General features: G+C 36.9%; 1 protein-coding gene across 1 annotated transcript in view; it reads left to right on the top strand.

Moving 5' to 3' along the window:
* Positions 1 to 525: 525 nt before the first annotated feature.
* Positions 526 to 26,979, top strand: part of CCDC73 (coiled-coil domain containing 73) — a 114,008-nt gene continuing 87,554 nt past the window's right edge. The window contains exons 1-2 of the mRNA XM_061151358.1: positions 526 to 663; positions 14,459 to 14,530. Of these exons, the coding sequence (XP_061007341.1) occupies positions 526 to 663; positions 14,459 to 14,530 (210 nt within the window). The remainder of the gene's footprint in view (positions 664 to 14,458; positions 14,531 to 26,979) is intronic.

The following is a 26,979-nucleotide window of genomic DNA, read 5'->3' as shown; positions in this document are numbered from 1 at the left end:
CTGATTCATACTTTTTTCTGGGTTGAGAAAGACGTTTAAATGCCTTGGTTTTTAGCAAAAGGCAGTTATCACATTCCCCCTTTCCCAACTTTGTTGGGTTTAAAGATTGCATTTCTGTTAATTAGTATTCACACTGTCCTTAAAAAGGCTTTATATCAAAGCAAAGTTAAGAAGCACAGTATCTATCTCGGACTTGGTATGATCAGGTTAGTACTGAGCCAAGCCCTGTCTGTAACATTAGGAATTCAGTCTTTGGGTGTTTAGGAGCAGAAAATTTGTTCTCAAGGGTACTAAGGTAACAGAAAAAGCGTCAGCCACTGAGAAATAGAATAGGATCATTGTTGCTGAGTGTTTTGTGTATCAAGATCAGAATAACAGTGATGACAAAACTGTTATTCAGTGTTAAACCTGGAGGGTTACGGGATACAAGTTGTCTTATTTTTATGTAACTGTGCTTTACTTGAAAAGCCTAAATAAATTTTTTTCAGTTAAAACCTTTTTATATTACAGGAAATAAATGTTAATATGGAGAACGATTTTAAGACTGAGTCAGCATCATCTGCCTTCTCTCTTCAAAGTTCTTCAGAGACATTGTTTTCTATTCAGCTATTAGATTTCAAAACAAGTTTACTGGAAGCATTAGAAGAATTACGTATGAGAAGGGTAAGTTTCTTTTTAAAATGTTAAGTCAGAGAAATTGGTTTTGTTCTTTTTTTTTTTATCTTAAGGAGAGAGAAAGACAACAAAATAGCTTCTTATTTAGAAAATCTATTTAGAAATCTAACCTCGCTAATGGAGTAAAAGAGAAAAGGTCAGATTTAGTCAACATCTGGAGGTGGAAAAGAAGTTATAAACTAAGGTAAAAAATAACAGATTTGGCAAGCTAGCTAGCATTGAGTGCCTTGGAATGCATAGATAGTATTACAGTTGGATACTGTGACTGATAAAAAAAAGAACTGCTGTTTCAGAAGAATACAGTTTTGATAGATGCTAATGAAATGATTAAATGACTAAACAAATAACATGATTAAGTGACAGAATAAATATATGTAGTATTTTGACTTCAAATAATAAAATATCCCTGTTTTTAAAAATAATAACCCTGAGATTTTTAGAAAGGGGATATCTAGTATTTAATTGTAAAAGATGTTTGGTTTTAGCAGGAGATTTGTATTGGACAAAAATCCTTAAAAGCATTTCATTTCTGAGACTCTGTAGGTCTGAATTTGCAGAACAAGTTGTCAGCTCTGTGTTAGATTTGAGTTGGTAAGATTCTGAAATGAAAAAAATAAATTCTTAATCGTTGTAATAATGATCTAGGGATGAAGTAATTAGGACTTACATAGAGAGGTAGATTCTCTCTAAAATTTGGTGACTTCCTGGAAATAAAGTAAAAGTAGGAGTAAAAAAAAAAATCTGAAACATTTTTCTTGTATGAACCCTGTTTTAAGATTTTAAAATATTGAAATTTGTTGTCATAATAAGAAAATTTAATTACCACAATGTTCATCCTATATATAAAGCTGCTTTCAACCAATATAACAAAAGTCTATTAAACAAAGAAGAAATTCCACTTTAAAAAATGGATACCTTGGATAAGTATTGAAAAGAACTTTTTATAAATCTAGCTTAAAATAGTATCTTTTCTAGTACAGTCCCCTACTATTTTTGTGTTGCTGTTGATTTCTTTTTTTATGTCTGATAATATTTGTCTTGTATATTGAGGTGTTCCTACATTAGGTGCATATATATTTATAATTGTTATATCTTCTTTGATCTCTTGATCTATGTAGTATCATTCTTTGTCTCTTCTGATGGTCTTACTCTTTATTTTAAAATCTATTTTGTCTCATATAAGTCTTGCTTCTCTGGCTTTCTTTAGGTTTCTGTTTGCATGTAATACCTTTTTCCATCCCCTCACTTTGAGTTTATATGTGTGTCTTTAGATCTGAAGTGAGTCTTTTATAGACAGTATATATATGGGTTGTGTTTCTGTATCCATTTAGCCACTCTATGTCTTTTGGTTGGAACATTTAGTTCATTACATTTAAGGTAATTATCATTATATATGTTCTTACTGACATTTTGTTAATTGTTTTGGATTTAGTTTATAAGCCTTTCTTCCTCTTTATTCTTTTGTGATTTGATGACTATCTTTAGAGTTATGTTTGCATTTCTTTTTCTTGTGTATATCTATTACAGATTTTTGGTTTGTGGTTTACTATGAAGTTTTTGTATAGCAATGTGTATATATTCTTGATTGTTTTAATTTACTCATCTCTTAATTTCAAATGCATTTTAAAAACCCTGCATTTATACTCTACTCCCCTAATTATTGCTATTGTTGATAGCATATTTTGCATCTAATCATTTTGTGTATCCCTTAAATGCTTATTGTGGATATAAATAATTTTGCTATTTTTGTCTTTCAGCACCCTACTAACTTTGTATGTGGATGATTTCCTGCCTTTACTGTTTCTTTCCCTTTACCAATGAGCTTTTTCATTTCCTAATTTTCTTGTTTCCAGTTGTGGCCTCTTCTTTTTTCTCCTAGAGAAGTTCCTTTAACCATTGCTGTAAAGGAGAAGATATTTGCAAGTGATATGACCAATAAAGGGTTAATATCCAAAATGTATAAACAGCTCGTATAACTCAACATCGGAAAAGCAAACAACCTGTTTAAAAATAGGCAGGCGAACTGAGTAGATGTTTTTCTAAGGAGGATATGCAGATGGCCAATAGGCCTATGAAAAGATGCTCAACATTGCTAATCATTAGGGAAATGCAAATCAAAACCACACTGATTCATACCCATCAGAATGGCTGTCATCAAATAGAACACAAATAAATGCTGGCAAGGATGTGGAAAAAAGGGAACCCTCATGCACTGTTGGTGGGAATGTAAATTTGACGTAGCCACTATGGATAACAGTATGGAGATTTCTTGAAGAACTAAAAATAGGACTGCCATATGACCCAGCTGTCGCACTCCTGGGTATATATTTGAAAGAGCTCAAATGCTAATTCAAACAGATGCATGTACTCTGATGTTCAGAGAAGCATTATTTAGTTGCCAGGATATGGAAGCAATCTAAATGTCCATCAGCAGATGAATGGATAAAGAAGTTGTGGTGTATACACACACACACACACACACACACACACATATATATCCATCCATCCATTCATTCGTCCATACATGTACAATGGAATACTAAAAGTGAAAATGTTAGTTGTTTAGTCGTGTCTGACTCTTTGTGACCCCATCAAATGTAGCCCACCAGGCTCCTTTGTTCATGTAATTCTCCAGGCAAGAATACTGGAGTGGGTAGCCATTTCCTTCTCCAGGGTATCTTCACAACTAAGGGATTGAACCCAGGTCTCCTGCATTGGAATACTACTACAATACCACAATGGAATACTACTAATCCATAAAAAATGAAATTTTGCCATTTGCAGCAACATAGATGAACTTGGAATGCATTATGCAAAATGAAATAAGTTAGAGAAAGTCAAATACCATATGACGCCACTTAAATGTGGAATTTAAAAGTTACAACAGACTAGTGTGTGTGTGTGAAAGTCGCTTAGTTGTGTCTGACTCTTTGTGACCCCATGGACTGTATAGTCCATGGAATTCTCCAGGCCAGAATACTGGAGTGGGTAGCCTTTCCTTCTCCAGGGGATCTTCCCAACCCAGGGATTGAACCCAGGTCTCCCACATTGCAGGCAGATTCTTTACCAGCTGAGCCACAGGGGAAGCCCAAGAATACTGGAGTGGGTAGCCTATCCATTCTCCAGGGGATCTTCCCAAACCCAGGAATCGAACCAGGGTCTCCTGCATTGTAGGCAGATTCTTTATCAACTGAGCTATGAGGGAAGCCCAACAGACTAGTGAATGAAACAGAAAAGTTGACTCATAGATAAAAAGAACAAACTAGTGGTTACTAGTAGGGATAGGAAAGGGAGGAGGAGGGACATACAGGGGTAGGTGAAAAAAAGGGTTACTATGAGGTTATGTGAAAAAGATGCTCGCTCCTTGGAAGGAAAGCCATGACAAACCTAGACAGTGTGTTAAAAAAGCAGAGCCATCACTTTGCCAACGAAGGTCCATCTAGTCAAAGCTATGGTTTTTCTAGTAGTCATGTACAGATGTGAGAGTTGGACCATAAAGTAAGCTGAGCACTGAAGAATCGATGCTTTTGAACTCTGGTGTTGGAGAAGAGTCTTGAGAGTCCCTTGGACTGCAAGGAGATCAAATCAGTCAGTCCTAAGGGAAATCAACCCTGAATATTCATTGGAAGGACTGATGCTGAAGCTGAACCTCTAATACTTGGACCACCTGATGCAAAGAGCCAGTTCACTGGAAAAGACCTTGATGCTGGGAAAGATTGAAGGTAAAAGGAGAAGGGGCGGCAGAGGATGAGATGGTTGGGCAGCATCACCAACCTGATGGGCGTGAATTTGGGCAAACTCCGGGAGATTGTGAAGGACAAAGAAGCCTGGAATGCTGCAGTCCATGGGGTGACAAAGAGTTGGACATGACTTTGCGACTGAAAAAAAACAATGCAAAATCATGTATGTGAAACTTTGGAGAATTGTGAAGCATTGTAGGATTTGAAGAATCTTTCATTCAGTAATAATAATAAAAAGCACAAATGGGAAATCTTAAAAGCAGTCAGAAGTGGGAAAAGATTCACTATTTTCAAAAGAACAATAATACTATTAATAGTGGACTTCTTGATAATAATTGTTCAGTCCAGGAGATAGTGGCATGATACTTTAAAGTGCTTAAAAGAATCCTCTTCCCCTTAAAACAGCCTCAAAAATGACATCATGAGTACTGAACGAGTTTTTCTAAGTGGAAGAAGTAATATGTAAGTCTTCATACTAGGCAGTGCATTTGTATGGCATTCTGGAAGAGGCAAGACTATGGGAATGGGAAACAAATCAATAGTTGCCAGGTGTTGAAGGATGGGATAGGGATTATCTATAAATGGAATGCATAAGAGAATTTTGAGGAGTGATGGACTCTTCTGTATGGTACAGTGTATGGTAGAAACACTTCTCCACACTTCTGTCAAAATCCATAAAACTGTACACCACAGTGAACTATACTATATGCAACCTTTATAAAAATTCAGCCAGAGTGTGGGGAGAATTTCAGGATGGAATGCAGACTGTGAAAATATATGTAACAGTTTCATCATTACTTCAGTGAAAGACATGGGTGGGAGAAGAAGCTGATTTAAGAACTTTAGAGAATGTACTTTAAGTTGATCAGTTCAGTTGCTCAGTCATGTCCGACCCTTTGTGACCCAAGGACTGCAGCGCGCCAGGCTTCCCTGTCCATCACCAACTCCTGGACCTTGCTCAAACTCATGTCCATCAAGTAGGTGATGCCATCTAACCATCTCATCCTCTGTCATGTTGAGTTGATACTGTAAGGCTGAAGACAAAAATGCTTAAATGTTTGCATTAAACACTCTCTGGTTGGCAGATTTATTTTTCATGGGAGTAATACTGAGACTACTTATAGCTATGCTAAGGTTGAACAAATTAAGCAAGTTATAGAGCTGGGTAGAATTTCTTTTCTTCTGTTGAAGGAAGAAGTTACAAATAACTATGTGTTGGGGGAGGCTAGAATGAATTCTGTGGTGTGGGATTAAAGTTGAAGATATCAGTATGAACTCATTTAGTATAAACAGATACAGAAATACAGACATGTATACACATTGGTTAGACTATATACATAGATTTTCTGGCTATGCTGAGAGGGCATAGAGGTAGCAACACTCCCATAGCAGGAACCATCTATAAGTGCTCACTTTTTGGTTCTAAATGTCATTATCTAATAGAGGAACCAGGACCCCTTGAAGAACTGGCTTATTCTAGAGTTGGATATCTTGTAGTGCTGGAAGGTACTTTAAGAAGGTACTTAAAACAGCATGTCAGAAGGGTACAGAAACCAGCCTGGAAGAATTCCCATGAACATAGCTGGAAGAATTTGAGCAACAAAATAAATGATGATAGTATTGGATTGTAACCCAAAGAATAAAATAAATATCCATTATACTCTACTAACATAAGTGAATGATAAAATAAATAAATGAGGGAGATGGGACAAATCTTTTATTCCAATTAATAAATGTAGGAGGAAGGAAACCTTCCCTTAAAGAAGGTTTACCTTAAAGAAACCACCCTTAAAGCATCACAGTAATAATTACTGCAGGCAGGATCCACTGATGAATGCTAAAATTAGTGGATGGAACTTTAAGGAGAAATAGAATAGTTGTAGTACCTTTCCCAAATTGTTTAGTAAGTTACTGTGGTGGTTTTACACATGTTTACAAATTGCTTGATATTCTTTTCTCTAGGAAGTGAAGCTTAATTTCCCTCGCCTTGATTGTGGATTAAGTTTTAACAGATAGGAAATATAAAGGGAAAAATAGTTTACTGTGGAGAAACTTGGCAAATGCCACTTTAACTAAGTGATTAAGTTTAAGATCCCCAGAAAGAATTGATGTGGGTCAGTAATTCATGTGAACATCAGGTACTCATGTTATGATGTAATGAGAAGGGAACTTTACTGCTGTGGTATTCTTCTTGAAACCTAATCATGAAAAAATATCAGACAAACACCATATGTGGAACATTCTACAAGATATCTCATCAATGTTTGTCAGAACAAGGTCATAAAATACAAGAGAGAAATTATTACAGATTGGAGGAGTCTAAGGAGACATGATTAACTGTAACATGGTGTCCCATATTATATCCTGATACAGATATTGGTGGAAAAACTAGTGAAATGTGAAGAAACCTTTTAGTCTAATCAATAATATTGTAACAATGTTATTTTCTTAACTTTGATAAATGTACCCTACTTATGTAAGATTTTAATGTTAGGGAAGCTGGGTAAAGGGTATATATGAACTCTACTATCTTTATAAGTCTTCTGTAAGTCTAAAATAATTTCAAAATAAAAAGTTTGTAAAAGGAAATTTAGACATTGAAACTGAAAGTTCAAGAAATATTATAGTGCAAATCAATATGATTCTTTTTTTTTTAATTTTAAAGAGATAGTAAGCAAGCAAAACTATATTTGATCATTCATTTAATATTTCCTGAACACTTATTCCAGGATTTAGAGAATATAATACCATGTAATAAATAAGGACTGCAGAAGATGCTGTGAGTCTGGGCAAGGAAATGTCTAATTTTACTAAGGGGAGTGAGGAAAGCTTCATAGAAGAAGTAACTGATGCAGAGATGTTGTGAATGAGTAGGAATTTCGGACCAGTCTTTTTCAGGGTTTATCAGTTATGTTGTTCTTTTCAAGGAATTCATTTTCCCCTTTGATTCTCTCTGTTGCAAGTTGTTTTGTGTTTTATTACTATCCATTCTTATCTTTATTATTTCCTTACTTTGTTTAATTTGTTATTCTTTTTGTCTTGAACTTCTAAAGATGGTATTTAGTTGATTAGTTTTCATGTTTTTTCCTTTTCTAATGTACGGCATTTAAGACTCTAAACTTTTCTCTTAGCATGCCTTTAGTTGGATCCCACAATTTTATGTAGAGTCATTAACTATATTATCTACATCTTTATTATCATTCATTTCAGATTACTTTCTAATTTTCATTGAAATTTATTCTTTGACCCATGTATTATTTAGATGTGTACTACTACTTCTACAAATATTTGAGAGTTTCATTTTACTTTTTATTAACTTTAAAAAATGATATTTTGGATAATTTTATGTCAGATTATAAACTTTACATAATTTCAGTCACTTAATATTTGTGGAGCTTTGTTGTCTAGTCAAGCATATAATCAAGTTTGGTGAATAGGCCAACAGAGATGAACTTGAAAAATATATAATATGTATGCTGTATTTCTTGGGTGCAATATAGAATGACTGTGAATTTGGTCAACTTTGTCAATCTTGTTCACATCTTCTGTATAATTATTATTATTTTTTTGTCTGCATTTTTATTCTCCTTTTTCTTTTTCTGTACATATTTCAGTCTGGTTATTTTTTCCCCTTCCTTTCAGTTAATGAATTTTCAGTTTATGTAGTTTGCTGATTAGGTCAGTCTATTGAGTTCTTAATTTTCCTTCTTATATTTTCAGTCCTAATATTTTCATTTGGTTCTTCTTTTATAATTTTCATTCCTCTGCTGAAATTGATATTGTCATATAGTTTCTTGCATATAATTTCATATATTTAAAGTCTAGATCTATATATAGTATATATATCTATGAACAGTAAGAAAAAGCAAAAAGATATGACTCCAGAATATGAGCCCCCAAGTTGGTAGGTGTCCAATATGCCACTGGGGAAGAGCAGAGAAGTAGCTGCAGAAAGAATGAAGAGTCTGGGCCAAAGTGGAAATGACACTCAGCTGTCGATGTGTCTGGTGGTGAAAGTAAAATCTGAGGCTATAAAGAACAGTATTGCCTAGGAACCTAGAATAGTTAGGTTCATGAATCAAGATAAATTGGATATGGTGAAGCAGGAGATAGTGTGAGTGAACATTGACATTTTAGGAATCAGTGAACTAAAATGGACAGCAATGGGTGATTTTAATTCAGATGGCCATTATATCTACTAATGTGGCCAAGAATCCCTTAGAAGGATTGGAGTAGCCCTTATAGTCAACAGAAGAGTCTGAAATGCAGTACTTGGGTGCTATCTCAAAACCAACAGAATGATCTCTGTTCATTTCCAAGGCAAACAATTCAACATCACAGTAATCCAAGTCTATGCCCCAACCACTAAGGCCAAAGAAGCTGAAGTTGAACGGTTCTGTGAAGACCAACAAGACTTTGTAGAACTAACACTAAAAAAAGATACCCTTTTCATCATAGGGGATTGGAATACACAAGTAGGAAGTCAAGAGATATCTGGAATAACAGGCAAGTTTGGCCTTGGAATACAAAATGAACCAGCACAAAGGCTGAGTTTTGCCAGGAGAACACATTGGTCATAGCAAACACCCTCTTCCAACAACACAAGAGACGACTCTACACATGGACATTACCAGAGGGTCAGTATTTAAATCTGACTGATTATATTCTTTGCAGCCGAAGATGGAGAAACTCTACAGAGTCAGCAAAAACAAGATCGGGAGCTGACTGTGGCTCAGATCATGAGTTTCTTATTTAAAAATTCACGCTTAAATTGAAGAAAGTAGGGAAAACCACTAGGCCATTCAGGTATGACTTAAATCAAATCCCCTATGATTATACAGTAGAGGTGATGAATCAAGGGATTAGATGTGGTAGACAGAATGCCTGAAGGTTTGTAATATTGTGTAGGAAGCAGTGACCAGAACCACCCCCAAGAAAAAGAAATGTGAGAAGGCAAAATGGTTGTCTGAGGAGGCCTTACGAATAGCTGAAAAAAGAAGAGAAATGAAAGGGAGGGGAGAAAGGGAAAGATATACCCAACTGAATGCAGAGGTCCAGAGAATACCAAGGAGGGATAAGAAAACCTTAAGTGAACAATGCAAAGTAATGGGGAAAAACAATAGAATGGGAAAGACTAGAGATCTCTTCAAGAAAATTGGAGATACCAAGGGAACATTTCATACACAGATAGGCACAGTAAAGGACAGAAACAGCAAGGACCTAAGAGAAGCAGAAGATATTAAGAAGTGGTGGCAGAAGACACAGAAGAACTATACAAAAAAGGTCTTAATGACCCAGATAAGCTTTACTGGTGGCTCAGGTGGTGAAGAATCTCCCTGCATGCAGGAGACATGGGTTCAGTCCCTGGGTCAGGAAGATTCCCTGGAGAAGGAAATGGCAACCCACTCCAGTATTCTTGCCTGGAGAATCCCATGGACAGAGGAGCCTGGTGGGCTACAATCCATGGGGTCACAAAGAGTCAGATATGACTTAGCAACTAAACCACAAACTCTGATGGTGTGGTCACTCATCTAGAACCAAACATCCTGGAATGTGAAGTCAAGTGGGCTTCAGGAAGCATTATTATGAACAAAGCTAGTGTAAGTGATTGAATTCCAGCTGAGCTTTTTCAAATCCTAAAAGATGATGCTGTGAAAGTGCTACACTCAATATGCCAGCAAATTTGGAAAACTCAGCAGTGGCCACAGGACTGGAAGAGGTCAGTTTTTATTCCAATCCCAAAGAAAGACAGAGCCAAAGAATGTTCAAACTACCACACAGTTGTGCTCATTTCATGTGCTAGCAAGCTAATGCTCAAAATCCTTCAAGGTAGGCTTCAGCAGTATGTGAACTGAGCACATCTAGATGTACAAGCTGGATTTAGGAAAGGTGAGGAAAAAGATCAAGTTGCCAACATCCGTTGGATCACAGAAAAAGCAAGTGAATTCCAGAAAAACATCTACTTCTGTTTCATTGACTATGCTAAAGTCTTTGACTGTGTGAATCAACAACAAACTGTGGAAAATTCTTAAAGAAATGGGAGTACCAGACCACCTTACCTGTCTCCTGAGAAACCTGTATGCAGGTCAAGAAGCAATAGTTAGAATCAGACATGGAACAATGGACTGGTTCCAAATTGGGAAAGGAGTACATCAAGGCTGTATATTGTCACCCTGCTTATTTAACTTATATGCAGAGTACATCTTGCAAAATGCCAGACTGACTCACAAGCTGGAATCAAGATTACTGGGAGAAATATCAGTAACCTCAGATATGCAGATGATATCACTCTAATGGAATAAAGCAAAGAGGAACTAAAGAGCTCCTTATAAGAGTGAAAGAAGAGAGTGAAAAAGCTGGCTTAAACTCAGCGTTTAAAGTACTAAGATCATGGAATCCAGCCCTACCACTTCATGGAAAATAGATGGGGAAAAAGTAGAAACAGTAACAAATTTTATCTTCTTGGGCTCCAAAATCAAATCACTGCAGAGGGTGACTGCAGCCATGAAATTAAAAGACGCTTGCTCCTTGGAAGGAAAGCTGTGATAAATCTAGATAACATATTAAAAAGCAGAGACATCACTTTGCCGACAAAGGTCCGTATAGCTAAAGCTATGGTTTTTCCAGTAGTCATGTATGGATGTGAGAGTTTGACCATAAAGAAGGCAAGAATTGATGCTTTCAAACTGTGGTGCTGGAGAAGACTCTTGAGAGTTACTTGGACAGCCAGGAGATCAAACCAGTCAGTCCTAAAGGAAATCCTCTGAATATTCATTGGACTAAAACTCCAATACCACCTGATGGGAAGAGCTGACTCATTGGAAAAGACCCTGATGCTGGGAAAGATTGAGGGCAGGAGAAGGGAGCGACAAAGGATAAGATAGTTGGATATTGAGTCACTGACTCAATAGATGTGAGTTTGAGCAAACTCTGGGAGATAGTGAAGGACAGGGAAGCCTGGCATGATGCAGTATATGGGGTTGCAAAGAATTGGACACGACTTCGTGACTGAATAACAACAATATCTATAAACTCGAATATAGGGACCTGTAGATCTGTTTTTGTTGCCTCTTTTTTTCCTTCATTTTTGGGTCATTTGACTTTTTGGTGGGGTGCAGCCAAAAAAACAAAACAAAACAATGATTTGCTAAGGAAATTAGTAGGAAGGAAACTGGGTAATTAATGGTTTAATCCTTGCCGGGATATTCCCATGGACAGAGGAGCCTGGTGGGCTACAGTCCATGGGGTCAAAAAAGTCATATACAACTGACCAACTGAACATGCATGCAACGTGGTAAATAACATTAAGCAGCATTCAGTTCCCCATAAAATTAGTTGTGCTGTCATAACCCTTTTGCAATTATAATGATTTGTAGACTCTGTATCTTGAACTACATGGAAAACTGGAAAAATGAGTGTTATCCACATTGCTGAAAGATAACATTATAATATACTCCTGCTATGTTAGGATTTTGATATAACTTCTTGCTTTTTATTAAAAATTATTATTTACATTTTATTTGAACTTTTCACTTTTATTCATTCTTCAGGCAATTTTCAAAAATCATTAATAAAAATTCTTATTAAATTGTCAATGAGAAAAAATATGATAAATTTGGTAAGGCAATCCCATATGTAACTTCAATAAAATATCCAAGAATATAGAACCTTAAAAAAGGTTTTAAAAACTAAACCTTAAAGTGTTTATCTTTTATTAGCTGCCTTAGGACTAGCAAGGATTTTATTGTTTTTACAAAAACAATAAAAGAGGAGTAATTTGCTGGTTTATTTACTCTTTATAACCTTTAGAAAGTGACATGCTTTTTTTAAAGTACTTGCTTCAGGCTGTAGTTTTACACGATGGACTGTGTGTTGGTCAGGCCTCTTCAATTCTTGACCCTGAACAGATTTAGGGACATAGTATATATAGCATGCTCTTGTCTAAGTAGCCAAAACTGAAACTGGGTACTTTTATTCTCCTTTTCAAACTCATAATCCACCTCCTACGAAATGGCCCAATTCAGTTTTTCTTATTGTCTAATACAATATTAATCACTCTTTCAGAGGGTTTCTTGGTTTGATTAAGTACAGAGTATCAAAAATAAATATTTCTAATATGCATGGCATAGCCTAAATGTTCACACTTAAAGAAAAGCTGTTTCCTAAGAAAGAAATTTCTTTTTAATTTATGGTTACTGAGCTGTTGAAGATTTTGTTTATCTCCTTAGTTGAGGTTTGGTAGTTTGTTGTTTTGGAATAATTGGTCTGTCTCTGTAAGTTGTCACATTTATGAGCATAAACTTATTTGTAGCATTGCCTTAACTTTTTAATGGCTATAGAACTTCTGTACATGGTTTCTTTTAGCATTCTGCAGATATTTAAAATTATTGATTTAAAGTCTGTCTAGGTCCATTGTCTGCATTTGCTCAGGAACAGTTACTATTAAATTGTTTGTTTGTTTTTTTCCTGTGTATTAATCACTCTTCTGTTTACCTGGATGCCTTGTAATTTTTTGTTGAGAAATGGAGATGGGCATTTTGAGTATGTAACAACTCTGGAAATAAAATTCCTCCTTCTCTACAGGTTGCTGCTTGTTTTTGTCATTGTTTGTTTACTGACTTTTCTGAAATAATTTTAAGTCTTCAGTTTTTGTCATGTGTGTCATGTTCTTAGCTTAGTGATCATCTAGTGCTTTGTCTGACAGAGATAGCCTAAAATACCTGGAAGCAAAACAAACAAGAAAACCTATCAGTCTTTGCTGAAGAGCTGTGTGTGAGTGTGTGTGTGTGACGAGTGTGTGTGTGTGTGTGTGGTGACAGTCCTTTAACACTCAACCAGTCCCCTTGCAAGTCTACCTGTCAAAGTTTCCAATAGAAGCTTCAGATTTCTCTAGTGATACTTGTGTTTATTGTGTGGACAAATTCAAGAGTATTACAATATTTTAAACAAAATCAGAATTTTTCTAAATAATTGCTTCCTGGTTGACTTTAGACTTCCTCCCTTGATTTTGGGTCTGTTTGTGCTGCTTCCCAGAGCGGGTCTGTCTTTACAGCTCTTCCAGCAATATCTCACTGTTTCTAACTTGACCCTAATGAGTTGGGTGGCGGTGTCAGGTAGGGAATAGGAGCATTTTCTGACGTTTCTATTAAGCCCCCAGTCTTTGGTGAACCTGATTTTCAAGGTGAAGCCTTCACTAGAATTCTGATCCCTCTTCAGTATTTAATGGTAGGCCTCGCATGTAATCCTTCCCCTGCCCCAGTGATAGAACTGTTATTTTATTTTTCTAGCCTTCTCTCAGCTTCAGTGGGTTTCCACAACTGCTCTCATGCTACAGTTTTTATTGCCTTTCCCCCTGTAGATGAGGGTTTTGTTCTTTCGAGGAAATAAGAAAGATAGTCTTGTCTAAGTGAGTTTTTAGTGTTGTCGGCTGATCCTTTTCCTAGCTACAGAGGTTTTCCACTAGTGTCCTTAGATGTACTTTTGATTGTCCTTTCCCCTGCAGATTAAGTTTTTGGTCTGTAGGAGATTTAGGGAAGATGGCTTGTGACTGCTCTTCTCCTCTCCAACCAGTACCACAGGGGGAAAGTTTTCTCAGATTCTTTCCTTCCTTCTCTGTAAGCACCTGGTGGGTTTCACGGAAGAAAAACCTGTCAGAAAGCATTGACCTCCTTACTTCTCGAGCCATCAGGAGATTCATCGTCTTACACCAGCCCATGCTCTGCCTTTAGAAGTGTATTAAGGACTTGTAGCTGAGTTTTCTTATCAGTACTCAGTGGCTTATGTCCCAGATAAGCAAATGCCATGGTTCTTTTCTCCCTGCAGTCACCTGTCTCAATCCGGATTTTGGATTACTTGGTTGATACGGGACCTCAGTTCTCTGATGGATTTAACTATTTAACTTGCAAAATTTCTAACTTTTTTTTTCTTGTCGTAGTAGTGGGAGGATGTCATTTTTTTATCTCTTTAGATCTCTTTCTCTTTAGAATCAAAACTGGAAATTTTCAAGTCCTCATTTACTAGCATTTTTCTTCTTTTTGACTTAGGAAGCAGAAACTCAGTATGAAGAGCAAATTGGTAAAATTATGATGGAGACACAAGAACTTAAATGGCAAAAGGTGAGTATTTCCTCCTCTGATTATAATTTTATTTAAAAATGTATTTTAATCCTTACTTACAAAGCTAATTTTTAAATTTCCAAAGTATAATATTTGGAGAATTGTGCATCATTTTAGAGAGTGTCCAGAAAATTACAACTAAAACTGTTAATAACATTTGGGCTTCCAGAAAACAGAATAACCATTTTTTCCCCCAGGCTTTCTAATAAGAAAATAGCAAAGGATAACTCTGGAAACTATTGTGAATTATTTCATCTCTGAAAAACATATTGTGTATTATAGAAGAGTCAAAGTATTTTTTAAGAAATGAAACCTCAGAATAGTACCATATTTTCCTAGGCTATTATTACATATTATAACCAAATATTTAAAAAAATCTGATTATCTTATCCATATAGAAGCATTTTTAATAGTGCTTCTCTTGCCTTTCCAGCAAAGTACTTTTAATAGCTAAAAACTGAAAGCTTATTCGAGATGGTCCTTCTTCTCAGTGTTAGGCAGTTTTGAAACAGGAACTTGGAGACAACATGTCAGAATCAGAATTCACATAGTACAGAGGATATGTCTACGATAGGAATTTTGAGGCCAGACAGATCGACAAGGTTGTGTAGAAATGGGAGTAAAACCAGAGTTGGGTTACATGAGGGACAGGTCTGAAATAAAGAAACCTGTCTGTGGAGAGGAAAAAACAGGTAAATTCCAAATACAATTTAAACTTCCAAGCATATTTCAGAACATAAAGTCATACCTTGTTTTGAATAGAGAGCATCAATAGTCGAAAGTTATCGGAATCCTTAAGTTAATCAGTAAGTTTAATATAGTCCAGTTTAAAATACCACTTGTGTATTTGGGATACTTACGTTGATTCTAAGGTTTATGTGGAAATGAACTTGAAAAAAGTGGCTGGGAAAGTTTTGAAAAGAAAGAGGATGAAAGAGCCACACTAGAATCTTAAACATATTTTAAAGCTGCAGTGATTGAAATAGCTTGGTAGTACACATGAACATATAGAATATAACAGAGTCCAGAAATAGATACAAATACATGAAATAATTAGTGAATGGTAATACCAGACCACCTGATCTGCCTCCTGAGAAATCTGTATGCAGGTCAAACAACAGTTACAACTGAACATGGAACAACAGACTGGTTCCAGATCGGGAAAGGAGTACGTCAAGGCTATATATTGTCACCCTGCTTATTTAACTTATATGCAGAGTACATCATGAGAAATGCTGGGCTGGATGAAGCACAAGCTGGAATCAAGATTGCCAGGAGAAATATCAATAACCTCAGATATGCAGATGACACCACCCGTATAGCATAAAGCAAAGAAGAACTAAAGAGCCTCTTGATGAAAGTGAAAGAGGAGAGTGAAAAAGTTGGCTTAAAATGCAACATTCAGAAAACTAAGATCATGGCATCCGGTCCCATCATTTCATGGCAAATAGATGGGGAAACAATGGGAACAGTGACAGACTTTATTTTCTTCAGCTCCAAAATCACTGCAGATGGTGACTGCAGCCATGAAATTAAAAGACGTTTGCTCCTTGGAAGAAAAGTTATGACCAACCTAGACAGCATATTAAGAAGCAGAGATATTACTTTGCTGACAAAGGTCCATCTAGACAAGGCTATGATTTTTCCAGTAGTCATGTATGGATATGAGAGTTGGACTATAAAGAAAGCTGAGCACCAAAGAACTGATGCTTTTCAACGGTGGTGTTGGAGAAGAGTCTTGAGAGTCCCTTGGACTGCAAGGAGATCCAACCAGTCCATCCTAAAGGAAATCAGTCCTGAATATTCATTGGAAGGACTGATGTTGAAGCTGAAACTCCAGTACATTGGCCACCTGATGCGAAGAACTGACTCATTTGAAAAGACCCTGGTGCTGGGAAAGATTGAAGGCAGGAGGAGAAGGGGACGACAGAGGATGAGATGGTTAGTTGGCATCACTGACTCAATGGACATGAGTTTAAGTAAGCTCTGGGAGTTGGTGATGGACAGGGAGGCCTGGAATGCTGCAGTCCATGGGGTCTCAAAGAGTTGGACACAACTGAGCTGAACTGAACTGAAAGGTGGCTTTTCAAATCTGTGGGGAAAAGTAGATTTTTTAAGAAATGCTATTAGAACTGGGTACCATATGAAGCAAAATAAAACCAGATTTCTTCCTTAATTTTACGAACTTGTAGAAAAGTAGAAGTTGCATATATTCTTATTGCCAATGTAAATTAAGAGTGTCTTATTGAATTTCCCAAAATACATAGGTCCCATTACTTTTTATATAACCCAATTTTAACTTGTCCCTTTTGAGATACTGCTAAGACTCTGCCTAGATCTGATATACAGAGTGCCTGATGAACTATGGATGGAGGTTCATGATATTGTCCAGGAGACAGGGATCAAGACCATCCCCAAGAAAAAGAAATGCAAAAAAGCAAAATGGCTGTCTGAGGAGGCCTTACAAATAACTGTGAAAAGAAGAGAAGTGAAAAGCAAAGGAGAAAAGGAAACATATACCCATCTGAATGCAGAGTTCCAAAGAATAGCAAGGAGAGATAAGAAAGCTTTCCTCAGCGGTCAGTGCAAATAAATAGAGGAAAACAATAGAATGGGAAAGACTAGAGCTCTCTTCAAGAAAATCAGAGGTACCAAGGGAACATTTCATGCAAAGATGAGCTCAATAAAGGACAGAAATGGTATGGAACTACCAGAAGCAGAAGATATTAAGAAGAGGTGGCAAGAATACACAGAAGAACTGTACAAAAAAGATCTTGACGACCCAGATAATCACGATGGTGTGATCACTCTCCTAGAGCCAGACATCCTGGAATGTGAAATCAAGTGGGCCTTAGGAAGCATGACTATGAACAAAGCTAGTGGAGGTGATGGAATTCCAGTTGAGCTATTTCAAATCCTAAAAGATGCTGCTGTGAAAGTGCTGCATTCAATATGCCAGCAAATTTGGAAAACTCAGCAGTGGCCACAGGACTGGAAAAGGTCAGTTTTCATTCCAATCCCAAAGAATGCTCAAACTACCACACAATTGCACTCATCTCACACGCTAGTAAAGTAATGCTCAACATTCTCCAAGCCAGGCTTCAGCAATACATGAACCATGAACTTCCAGATGTTCAAGCTGGATTTAGAAAAGGCAAGAGGAACCAGAGATCAAATTGCCAACATCTGTTGGATCATCGAAAAAGCAAGAGTTCCAGAAAAACATCTTCTGCTTTATTGACTATGCCAAAGCCTTTGACTGTGTGGATCACAATAAACTGTGGAACATTCTGAAAGGGATGGGAGTACCAGACCACCTGACTTGCCTCTTGAGAAACCTGTATGCAGGTCAGGAAGCAATAGTTAGAACTGGACATAGAACAGCAGACTGGTTACAAATAGGAAAAGGAGTACGTCAAGGCTATATATTGTCACCCTGCTTATTTAACTTATATGCAGAGTACATCATGAGAAATGGTGGGCTGGATGAAGCACAATTGAAATCAAGATTGCAGGCAGAAATATCAATAACCTCAGATATGCAGATGACACCACCCTTATGGCAGAAAGTGAAGAACTAAAGAGCCTCTTGATGAAAGTGAAAGAGGAGAGTGAAAAAGTTGGCTTAAAGCTCAACATTCAGAAAACTAAGATCATGGCATCTGGTTCCATCACTTCATGACAAATAGATGGGGAAACAGTGGTTGACTTTGTTTTTTTTGGGCTCCAAAATCACTGCAGATGGTGGTTGCAGCCATGAAATTAAAAGACGCTTACTCCTTGGCAGAAAAGTTAGGACCAACCTCGACAGCATATTAAAAAGCAGAGACATTACTTTGCCAACAAAGGTCTGTCTAGTCAAGGCTATGGTTTTTTCAGTAGTCGCGTATGGATGTGAGAGTTGGACTATAAAGAAAGCTGACTGCTGAAGGATTGATGCTTTTCAACGGTGGTGTTGGAGAAGACTCTTAAGAGTCCCTTGGACTGCAAGGAGATCCAACCAGTCCATCCTAAAGGAGATCAGTCCCTGGGTGTTCATTGGAAGGACTGATGTTGAAGCTGAAACTGCAATAATTTAGCCACTTGATGCGAAGAGCTGACTCATTTGAAAAGACCCCGATGCTGGGAAAGATTGAGGGCAGGAGGAGAAGGTGACGACAGAGGATGAGATCGTTGGATGGCATCACTGACTCGATGGACATGAGTTTGAGTAAATTCTGGGAGTTGGTGATAGACAGGGAGGTCTGGCATGCTACAATCCATGGGGTCACGAAGAGTCGGACACGACTGAGCGACTGAACTGAACTGAAGACTTTGTCAAGGTAGTGTCCTCAGTTACTGCAGTGAATTCTAATAAACATGGTTTTGCTTTATTAACAGGTTACTTGGGTGTTTTAGTTGAGTTCATATTTGTATATGGTGTTAGATAAGGGTTTAGCTTCATTCTTTTGCATGTGTGTATCCAGTTTTTCTAGAACCTTTGGTTGGAAAGACTGTTCTTTCCCCATTGAATGATCTTGGCACCCTTGTCAAAAATATTTGACTATGTGAGAAGGCTTATTTCTGGGCTCTTTATTTTGTTCCATTGGTCCATGTGTCTTTCTTTATGCCAGTACTACACTGTTTTGATTCCTAGAGCTTTCCTGTAAGTTTTGAAATCAGGACATGTGAATCCCCGAGCTTTTTTCTTCTTTTTCAAGATTATTTGACTGTTTGGGGTTCCTTGAGTTTCCGTTTGAATTTTAGGATGAGTTTTTCTATTTCTGGAAAAATATAATTGGAATTCTGATAGAGATTACATTGAATCTATGGAAAACTTTGGATAGTATTGACATCTTACTAATATGAAGCTTTTCAATCCCAGCACAAAGGATGTGTTTACATTTTTTATGTTTTATTTAATTTAATTCCTTTTGGCACTGTTTTGTAGTTTTCATTATACAGGTCTTTTATCTCCTTGGTGGAGTTAATTTCTATGTATTTTATTCTTGTTAGTGCTACTGTAAATGTAACTGTTTTCTTAATTTCATTTTTGGGTCGTTCATTGTATTGAACATGCAACTGATTTTGGTGTGACTGTATCTTACTACTTTGCTAAATTCATTTATTCAATTTTTTGGTGGAGTCTTTAGGGTTTTGTACATATAAGACCTGCAGACAGATAATTCTACATTTTCTTTTCCAAACTGGATTTCTTTTTCTTGCCTCATTGCTTTGAGTAAGGCTTCCAATACTGTGTTGAGTAGAAGCTGTAAAAGTGGGCATCCTTGCTTTCTTCCTAACCTTAGAGGAAAAGCTTTCAGTCCTTTACCATTGAGTATTATGTTCATGTGGAGTTTTCAAATATGGCTTTTTTTATGTTGAGGTAGTTTCCTTCTTTTCCTAGTTTTTTGAGTTGTTTTTTTTTTTAATCATGAAAGGGTATTGAATTTTGTCATTTCCTTTTTATTTCATAAGTTGAGATGATTGTGTGCTTTTCTCCCCCTTCATTGTGTTAATGTGGTTTATTGCATTGATTGACTTTTTGTCTGTTGGACTCTTCTCTTATCCCAAGGATAAATCCTACTTGATCATGGTGTATGATCCTTTTAATATACTTTTGAATTCAGTTGGCTAGTGTTTTTGTTTTTTTTTTTTTGAGAAATGTTGCATCACTGTTCTTTAGGGGTATTGGTCTATAGTATTCTTTTTCTGATATGTTTTTTCATCTGGCTTTGGTATCAAGGTAATATTGGCTTAAAAGCATGAGTTAGGAAGTGTTCGTTCCTTTTCAACTCTTTGGAAAAGTTTGAGGAGGATTGCTGTTAATTCTTCTTTAAATGTTTGATCAGGCTCAGGGCTTTTCTGTGTTGGGAGTTTTTTGTATTACAGATTCAATCTCCTTAATAGTTATAAGCTAAAGCTAAAGTGAAGTCACTTAGTCGTGTCTGACTCTTTGCAACCCCATGGACTGTAGCCTCCCAGGCTCCTCCGTTCATGGGGTTTTCCAGGCAAGAATACTGGAGTGAGTTGCCATTTCCTTCTCCAGGAGATCTTCCTGACCCAGTGGTTGAACCCACAACTCCCGCATGGTAGGCAGACACTTTACTGTCTGTAAGTCCTAATAGTTTTAGGTCAATTAAATTTTTCTGCTTCTTTGTTATTGGTAGGTTTTGCATTTCTAGGAATTCTCCATTTCATCTCAGTTACCCAATTTGTTGGCATATAATTGTTCATAGTACTCTTTTTGTTGTTGTTGTTCATAGTACTCTTATCGGTTCAGTTCAGTTCAGTCGCTCAGTCATGTCCGACTCTTTGCGACCCCATGAACCACAACCCGCAGGCCTCCCTTCCATCACCAACTCCCACAGTTTACCCAAACTTATGTGCATTGAGTCGATGATGCCGTCCAACCATCTCATCCTCTGTTGTCCCCTTCTCCTCCTGCCTTCAATCATTCCCAGCATCAGGGTCTTTTCAAATGAGTCAATTCTTCGCATCAGGTGGCCAAAGTATTGGAGTTTCAGCTTCAACATCAGTCCTCCCAGTGAATACCCAGGACTGATCTCCTTTAGGATGGACTGGTTGGATCTCCTTGCAGTCCAAAGTACTCTTATGATACTTATTATTTCTTCAGAATCAGTAGTAATGTCCCCACTTGCATTTTTTAAATTTGAGCACTTGCAAACTTTGAGCCTTTTCTTTTTTTCTTAGTCCATCTGTCCTGTGTTTAGTCGCTCAGTCATGTCTGACTCTTACTGAGGCCCTCCAGGCTCCTCTGTCCATGGGGATTCACCAGGCAAGAATACTGGAGTAAGTTGCCATGCCCTCCTCCAGGGGATCTTCCCATTCCAGGGATCAAACCCAGGTCTGCCTCATGCAGGCAGATTCTTTACCGTATAGTCACCAGGGAAGCCTAGTCTATCTAGGTAAAGGTTTGTCAGTTTTGTTAACTTTTCAAAGAACTAAATTTTAATTTCACTGATTTTCTCTATTTTTCTTTTCTAAAATTTTAAAATTTATTTTTGGCTGTGTTGGGTCTTTGTTTCTGCGTGGGCTTTTGTCAAGTTGTGGAGAGCAGGGGCTACCCTCTCGTTGTGGTGCACAGTGTCTCACTGCAGTGGATTCTACTGTTGTGGAGCGTGGGCTCTAGGGTGCGTGGGCTTCAGTAGTTGCAGCTCACAGACTCTAGAGCACAGGGTTAGTAGCTGTGGTGCATGGGGTTAGTTCCTCCACGGCCTGTGGAATTTTTCCAGATTAGGGATTAAACCCATGCCTTGAGCCTGTGTCTCCCACATTGGCAGGCTGTTTTTTACCACTGAGCCACCAGGGAAGCCCTCGCTATTGTTTTTCTATTCTCTATTTTATTTATCTCTGCTCTGATCTTCATTATATTCTTTCTCTGGCTAACTTTGGGTTTAGTTTGTTGTTCTCTATATCAAGTGTAAAGTTAGGTTGTTGATTTGAGATCTTTCTCGTTTTTAATGTAAGCATTTATAGTTATAAATGTCCCCATTAGCATGTTTTTTGCTGCATCCTATCAGTTTTGGTATGTTGTATTTGTTTTCATTTGTCCTTCTTTATTTTCTAATTTTCCTTGTGGTTTCTTTAATCACAGTTGTTTAAGAGTTTGTTGTTTAATTTCCACAAATATATGGGTTTTCTAGTTTTCCTCCTGTTACTTATTTCTAACTTCTTCCCACTGTGATCAGAAAGGATACTTTGAATGCAATCAAAATCTATTGCAGCTTAATTGCCTAGCATATGGTCTGTCCTGGAAAAATGTCCAGTGTGCACTTGAGAAGAATGTATATTTTGTTTTGGGGTAGAATGTTCTATTTAATCTATTAGATCTAAGTTGTTTACTGTGTTATTCCAGTCTCCTCTATTTCCTTAGTTATCTTCTGTCTGGTTATTCTGTTTTTGAGAATGAGGTGTTGAAGTCTTCAACTGTTATTGTAGAACTATTTTATCACCTCAATTCTGTCCATTTTTGCTTCATATATTTTGATGGTCTGTCATTTTTTGGTTCATAAATGTTTATGATTGTTATCTTTTTCTTTATTGATTGTTTTATGAATATATAATGTCTTTCTATGTCTATTGTAACTTTTTAAAATTTAAAGTCCACTTTTTTGTTTGTTTGTTTGGTTGGTTGGTTATTTTGATGGAATATCTTTTTCCACTTTTTAATTTTAACATATTTGTGTCTTTAGATCTAAAGTTAGTCTCTTGTAGATAGCATAAAGTTGGATCACATTTTCTATGCATTCTTCCAGTGTTTGTCTTTTGATGAGAGACTTTAAATGTAATTACTGATAAGGAATAACTAACTTCTATCATTTTGCTATCTGTTTTACGTGTATCTGATAGATTTTTGTCCCTCATTTCCTGATTACCATCATCTTTTGTGTTTAGTTGATTTTTTATGGTGAGATGTTTGAATTCCTTTCTCATTTCCTTTTGTGTATATTCTCTAGCTATTTCTTTTTTGGTTACCATAGGGATTACAGTTAGCATCTATTATTATAGCACTCTAATTTGAATGTGTATCAGGTTAATGTCAATAACATATTAAATACTCTATTCCTTTATAGTTCTATTGACACCCCTTTCAGTTGTTGACATTACAAAATTACATCTTTATATATTGTGTGCTCAAGAGAATAAACTAGTAGTTTTAAATATGTACTAATCTCTGAATTTTTTTTATAATAATAGCAACTTCATAGATTTTTAACAATATTTATTTATTTATTTGGCTGCACTGGATCTTAGTTGCGACACATAAGATCTTTGTTGCCACATATGGGATCTTCATTACAGCTTGCAGGATCTTTAGTTGCAGCAGGCAGGATCTAGTTCCCTGACTAGAGATTGAACCCAGGCCCCTTGCGTTGGGAGCATGGACCACTGGACCACCAGGGAATTCCTTAGTCTCTGAATTGCATAGAAAACAAATGTGGAGTTACAAATGAAAGTTACAGTAATACTAGCTTTTAGTCTAACAATTTTTTAAGTATTAGTTTCTTAAATCACGTAGAAACAAACAAACAAAAAAATTGTTAGAGTAATACAAGCTTTTATAAATTTCTCATGTATTTACCTTTATTGAGATTTTATTTCTTCATATGGAAATAAAGATTTTTATTTCTTCATATGGATTCTTTTGTGTCCTTTCATTTCAACCTTTTATCATTTCTTGCAGGGCAGGTCTAATGGTAATGAATTCTCTCAGCTTTTATCTGCATTTTAGATAATGAGGAAAGGCAATTTACATGAGATGGTGATGAGACTATGCAGTATATTTCCTGAGTCCTTGGAGTATAATACTTGGCTCATTTATCCAAAGTAAGAAAATGTCCAAGGTTGGGGTATCAGTAGCCAGTTTCATGTGGTAAGCGCTAACAGATGTGTGTGGTGAAAGCCAGTGAGTGTAGGAGAGTGTGGACTTAATGGTCTTAAGCATTAGACATAACCTTCTTGGTCACGGCAGTTCAAGAATGTCAGAGTTAAGGTGCCATTAACTTTCTACTTTCCCTCAAGATTGGAAATGATTGGGACAATGAAATATCCAAATAAATGACAAGACTTTGCAAGATTCCCTAATAACAGGTCTAGTAGAAAGTGCCTCTGTTACTGGAAATACTCATATTGGGAGCACAAAATCAAATAATTTTTCCCCACTATCATAATTATAGCTGTCTCTCAAGAAAAATTTCAATCCATCCAGAAAAGTAGTAAGCAATGATCAGAACACATTCAGAAGCCTTTGCAAGTGTTGATTTTAGGACATCCATTTGGACACATTCAGTGGGGGGTCCTGAAGCTTGGGTTTAGAAGGATAACAATTTTACTAGGATTGTGAGGGAGACATAAGATTTGCACCAGAGACATCCTCAAAAATCTTATTAAAATTACCCCACCAATGCTAATGTTCCCGATGGGTAATTTCTTGTAAATGTTTGCAGAGTTCCATTGAGGTTCTCTGGTGCCACCAAGTGTCTGTCCGGAAAGTGTCAGGGATTCTCTTGTATTTTACAACCATGTATTCTTTTCAGACTCTGGAGCCAGTTGTGGGCATTCCAGAATAGCATTGTTTGTTGTTGCTGCTGTTTTTATCGCCAGGAAAATTTAGCTTTTTAGAGTATCTTTGGGCCAGGAGCTAACTGAGGGCTGCCTGTGTGTCATAAAGATAAACTGGGATATTTCCTTTAGGCTTTATTATCCTGTATAGTGTGGTTTCATGATAGCCACCTCTTTAGGAAGCATTAGAGTACTTAATAACTGTTGTTCATTTTAATTGGTAATCCTACTGAGGTTAGAAACTCTCATTGTTTTTACGGTATTACAAAATCATGGAATACTCCAGATACTATTTCAAATAACCTTGAAATTATTGATGGTTTTATGTTAACTCTGTTATCTCTTGACACTTGGCAAACTCTGCTGAGTGGGTAAGTACTGTCATCTGGGCTGGTTTTACCTCTGGTAGAGTCTTGTTTTAGGGGTCAGTTGAGACTCTTACAGTATATCTTACCTGATGGTTCCCATTTCAGTTTCAGAAAATGATATATCAACAAATAAGACCTGGGTTCAGTCCCTGGGTTGGGAAGATCCCCTGGAGGAGGGCATGGCAACCCACTCCAGTATTCTTGCCTGGAGAATCCCCATGAACAGAGAAGCCTGGCAGACTACAGTCTATGGGGTCGCAGAGTCAGACATGACTGAACGACTAAGCATGCAATATTAAACCCAGATTTTTAGGAGTTTTTAATAAATCCATTTGAGGCATAGTGATTGTTTGAACAAAGGCTAGATCTCGTGAAATTCCTCTTCTTTGGGTAGTTAGAAAAAGGGTAGCAATCTTTAAAGGATAGCACTGAGTTGAAATGTATGAGGGAGAAAGTAATAAAAAGTTTATAGGAAGTAAGCCTGCTTGCTGAGAAATGTGTTTTTAGTAAGTGTCCAGGCTTGTTCAGCATATAGAACTATCAAATTTAAACAAGATCCTTAAACAAGTCAGTAGAAGCTTCTGCTAGTTTGGCTGCTGCTAATACTATCCTTAAGTAAGGAGTAGGATTTTGCCAGTGGGTAAAGGGGAAGATTGTAGTAAGCAGTTGGGCCCTGCCGATACTTGTAGTTTTCTGTTAGAGTATTAAGGACTTATCTGAATTTGCTCAGATACAAATAGAGAGAAAGCTTTATGACAATTTGGAGGGCTCTAACTGCAGGTGTGTGTGTGGGGGGGCTGTTGAAAAGTTATTTTTAAATGACAATATTCTTGTTTTTGTTTAAGTTCCTAAGGGAAAAGTTCCTTTATTGAGGACTTAAATGATCCAATATCTGTAGTAGTCAGTGAAATATAGACAACTTCCTAATATTCTCTTAGTAAGCAGTCTTAGAAATTACTGAATGGCTCATAATTTGTCAGGAATGATAGATTTACCCCTCTTGGGGTAAATTATACCCTAAATAATGTACTTTATTCTTACAAAATACTAAAGTGTTTTTTTTTTATTTTCATGTCCTTTATGAGCTTAAACAGTAAATAGATGAATGGAGTTAGTCTTAGAGCTCTTTTTATCTTTAGATCGTAGCAAAAACTTGCCTACATATTGAATAAGTGTAGAGTTACAGCTAGATTTAAGGTCCTAAATTCCTCAGTAAACCCCTGAAGCATAACTGTTTAGGTAAATTGTTGACTCTTCCAGGACAAAACAAACAGGTGAAACTACCTTGATCTAAAGGTACACAACAGAAAGCAGAACACACAAATATATAGTAGTAAAATATATAGATTCAGGAGGCCCTGAAGGTAAAATAGTATTTGGGCTCAGTGCTATCATGAGTTGGGGAAGTGGTTATTTATTTATGGTCTTAAGGTCTTGAACAAATGTTCACCCTTTGGGTTCTTGAATGGTGAACAGTAGTGTTTTAACACCAATATGGGTATGATTGGGCTTCTCAGGTGGGCTCAGTGATAAAGAATTTGCCTGCCTAACAGTAGATGCAGGTTCAATCCCTGGGTCAAAAAGATCCTGGAGAAGGAAATAGCAATCCACTCCAGTATTCTTGCTTGAGAAATCACATAGACAGAGGAGCTTTTTGGGCTGTAGTCCAAGGGGTCACAGTCAGGCATGACTTAGCAACTGAGCATGCACATGGAAATCTCCTATTTCTAGATTTACAGCTATTCACAAAAAGTGGGGAGAGAGCTGGAGTTCACACCTACTTCATAATCTCCTCAAAGTACTTGTCCCTGACATTTCCTATAAATTCATTCTTTCCTTGTTGCAGCAGTAGATTAGAGTCTAATAAACTGGGCAGTAGCCTCTGAAAAATTTGTCCAATATCTACAGGTTTTCTAGATGCCTGATTTTGGGGTAATTCCCTCGTGGTCCAGTGGTTAGGACTTGGTGCTTTCACTGCTGGGGCCTAGGTTGAATCCCTGGTCAGGGAACTAGGAT

The sequence above is a fragment of the Dama dama genome, chromosome 1 (assembly GCF_033118175.1).
Source record: "Dama dama isolate Ldn47 chromosome 1, ASM3311817v1, whole genome shotgun sequence".
Taxonomy (NCBI): Eukaryota; Metazoa; Chordata; class Mammalia; order Artiodactyla; family Cervidae; genus Dama; species Dama dama.
The sequence above is the reverse complement of the archived record's forward strand: the minus strand, read 5'-3'. Positions and strand labels throughout refer to the sequence as shown.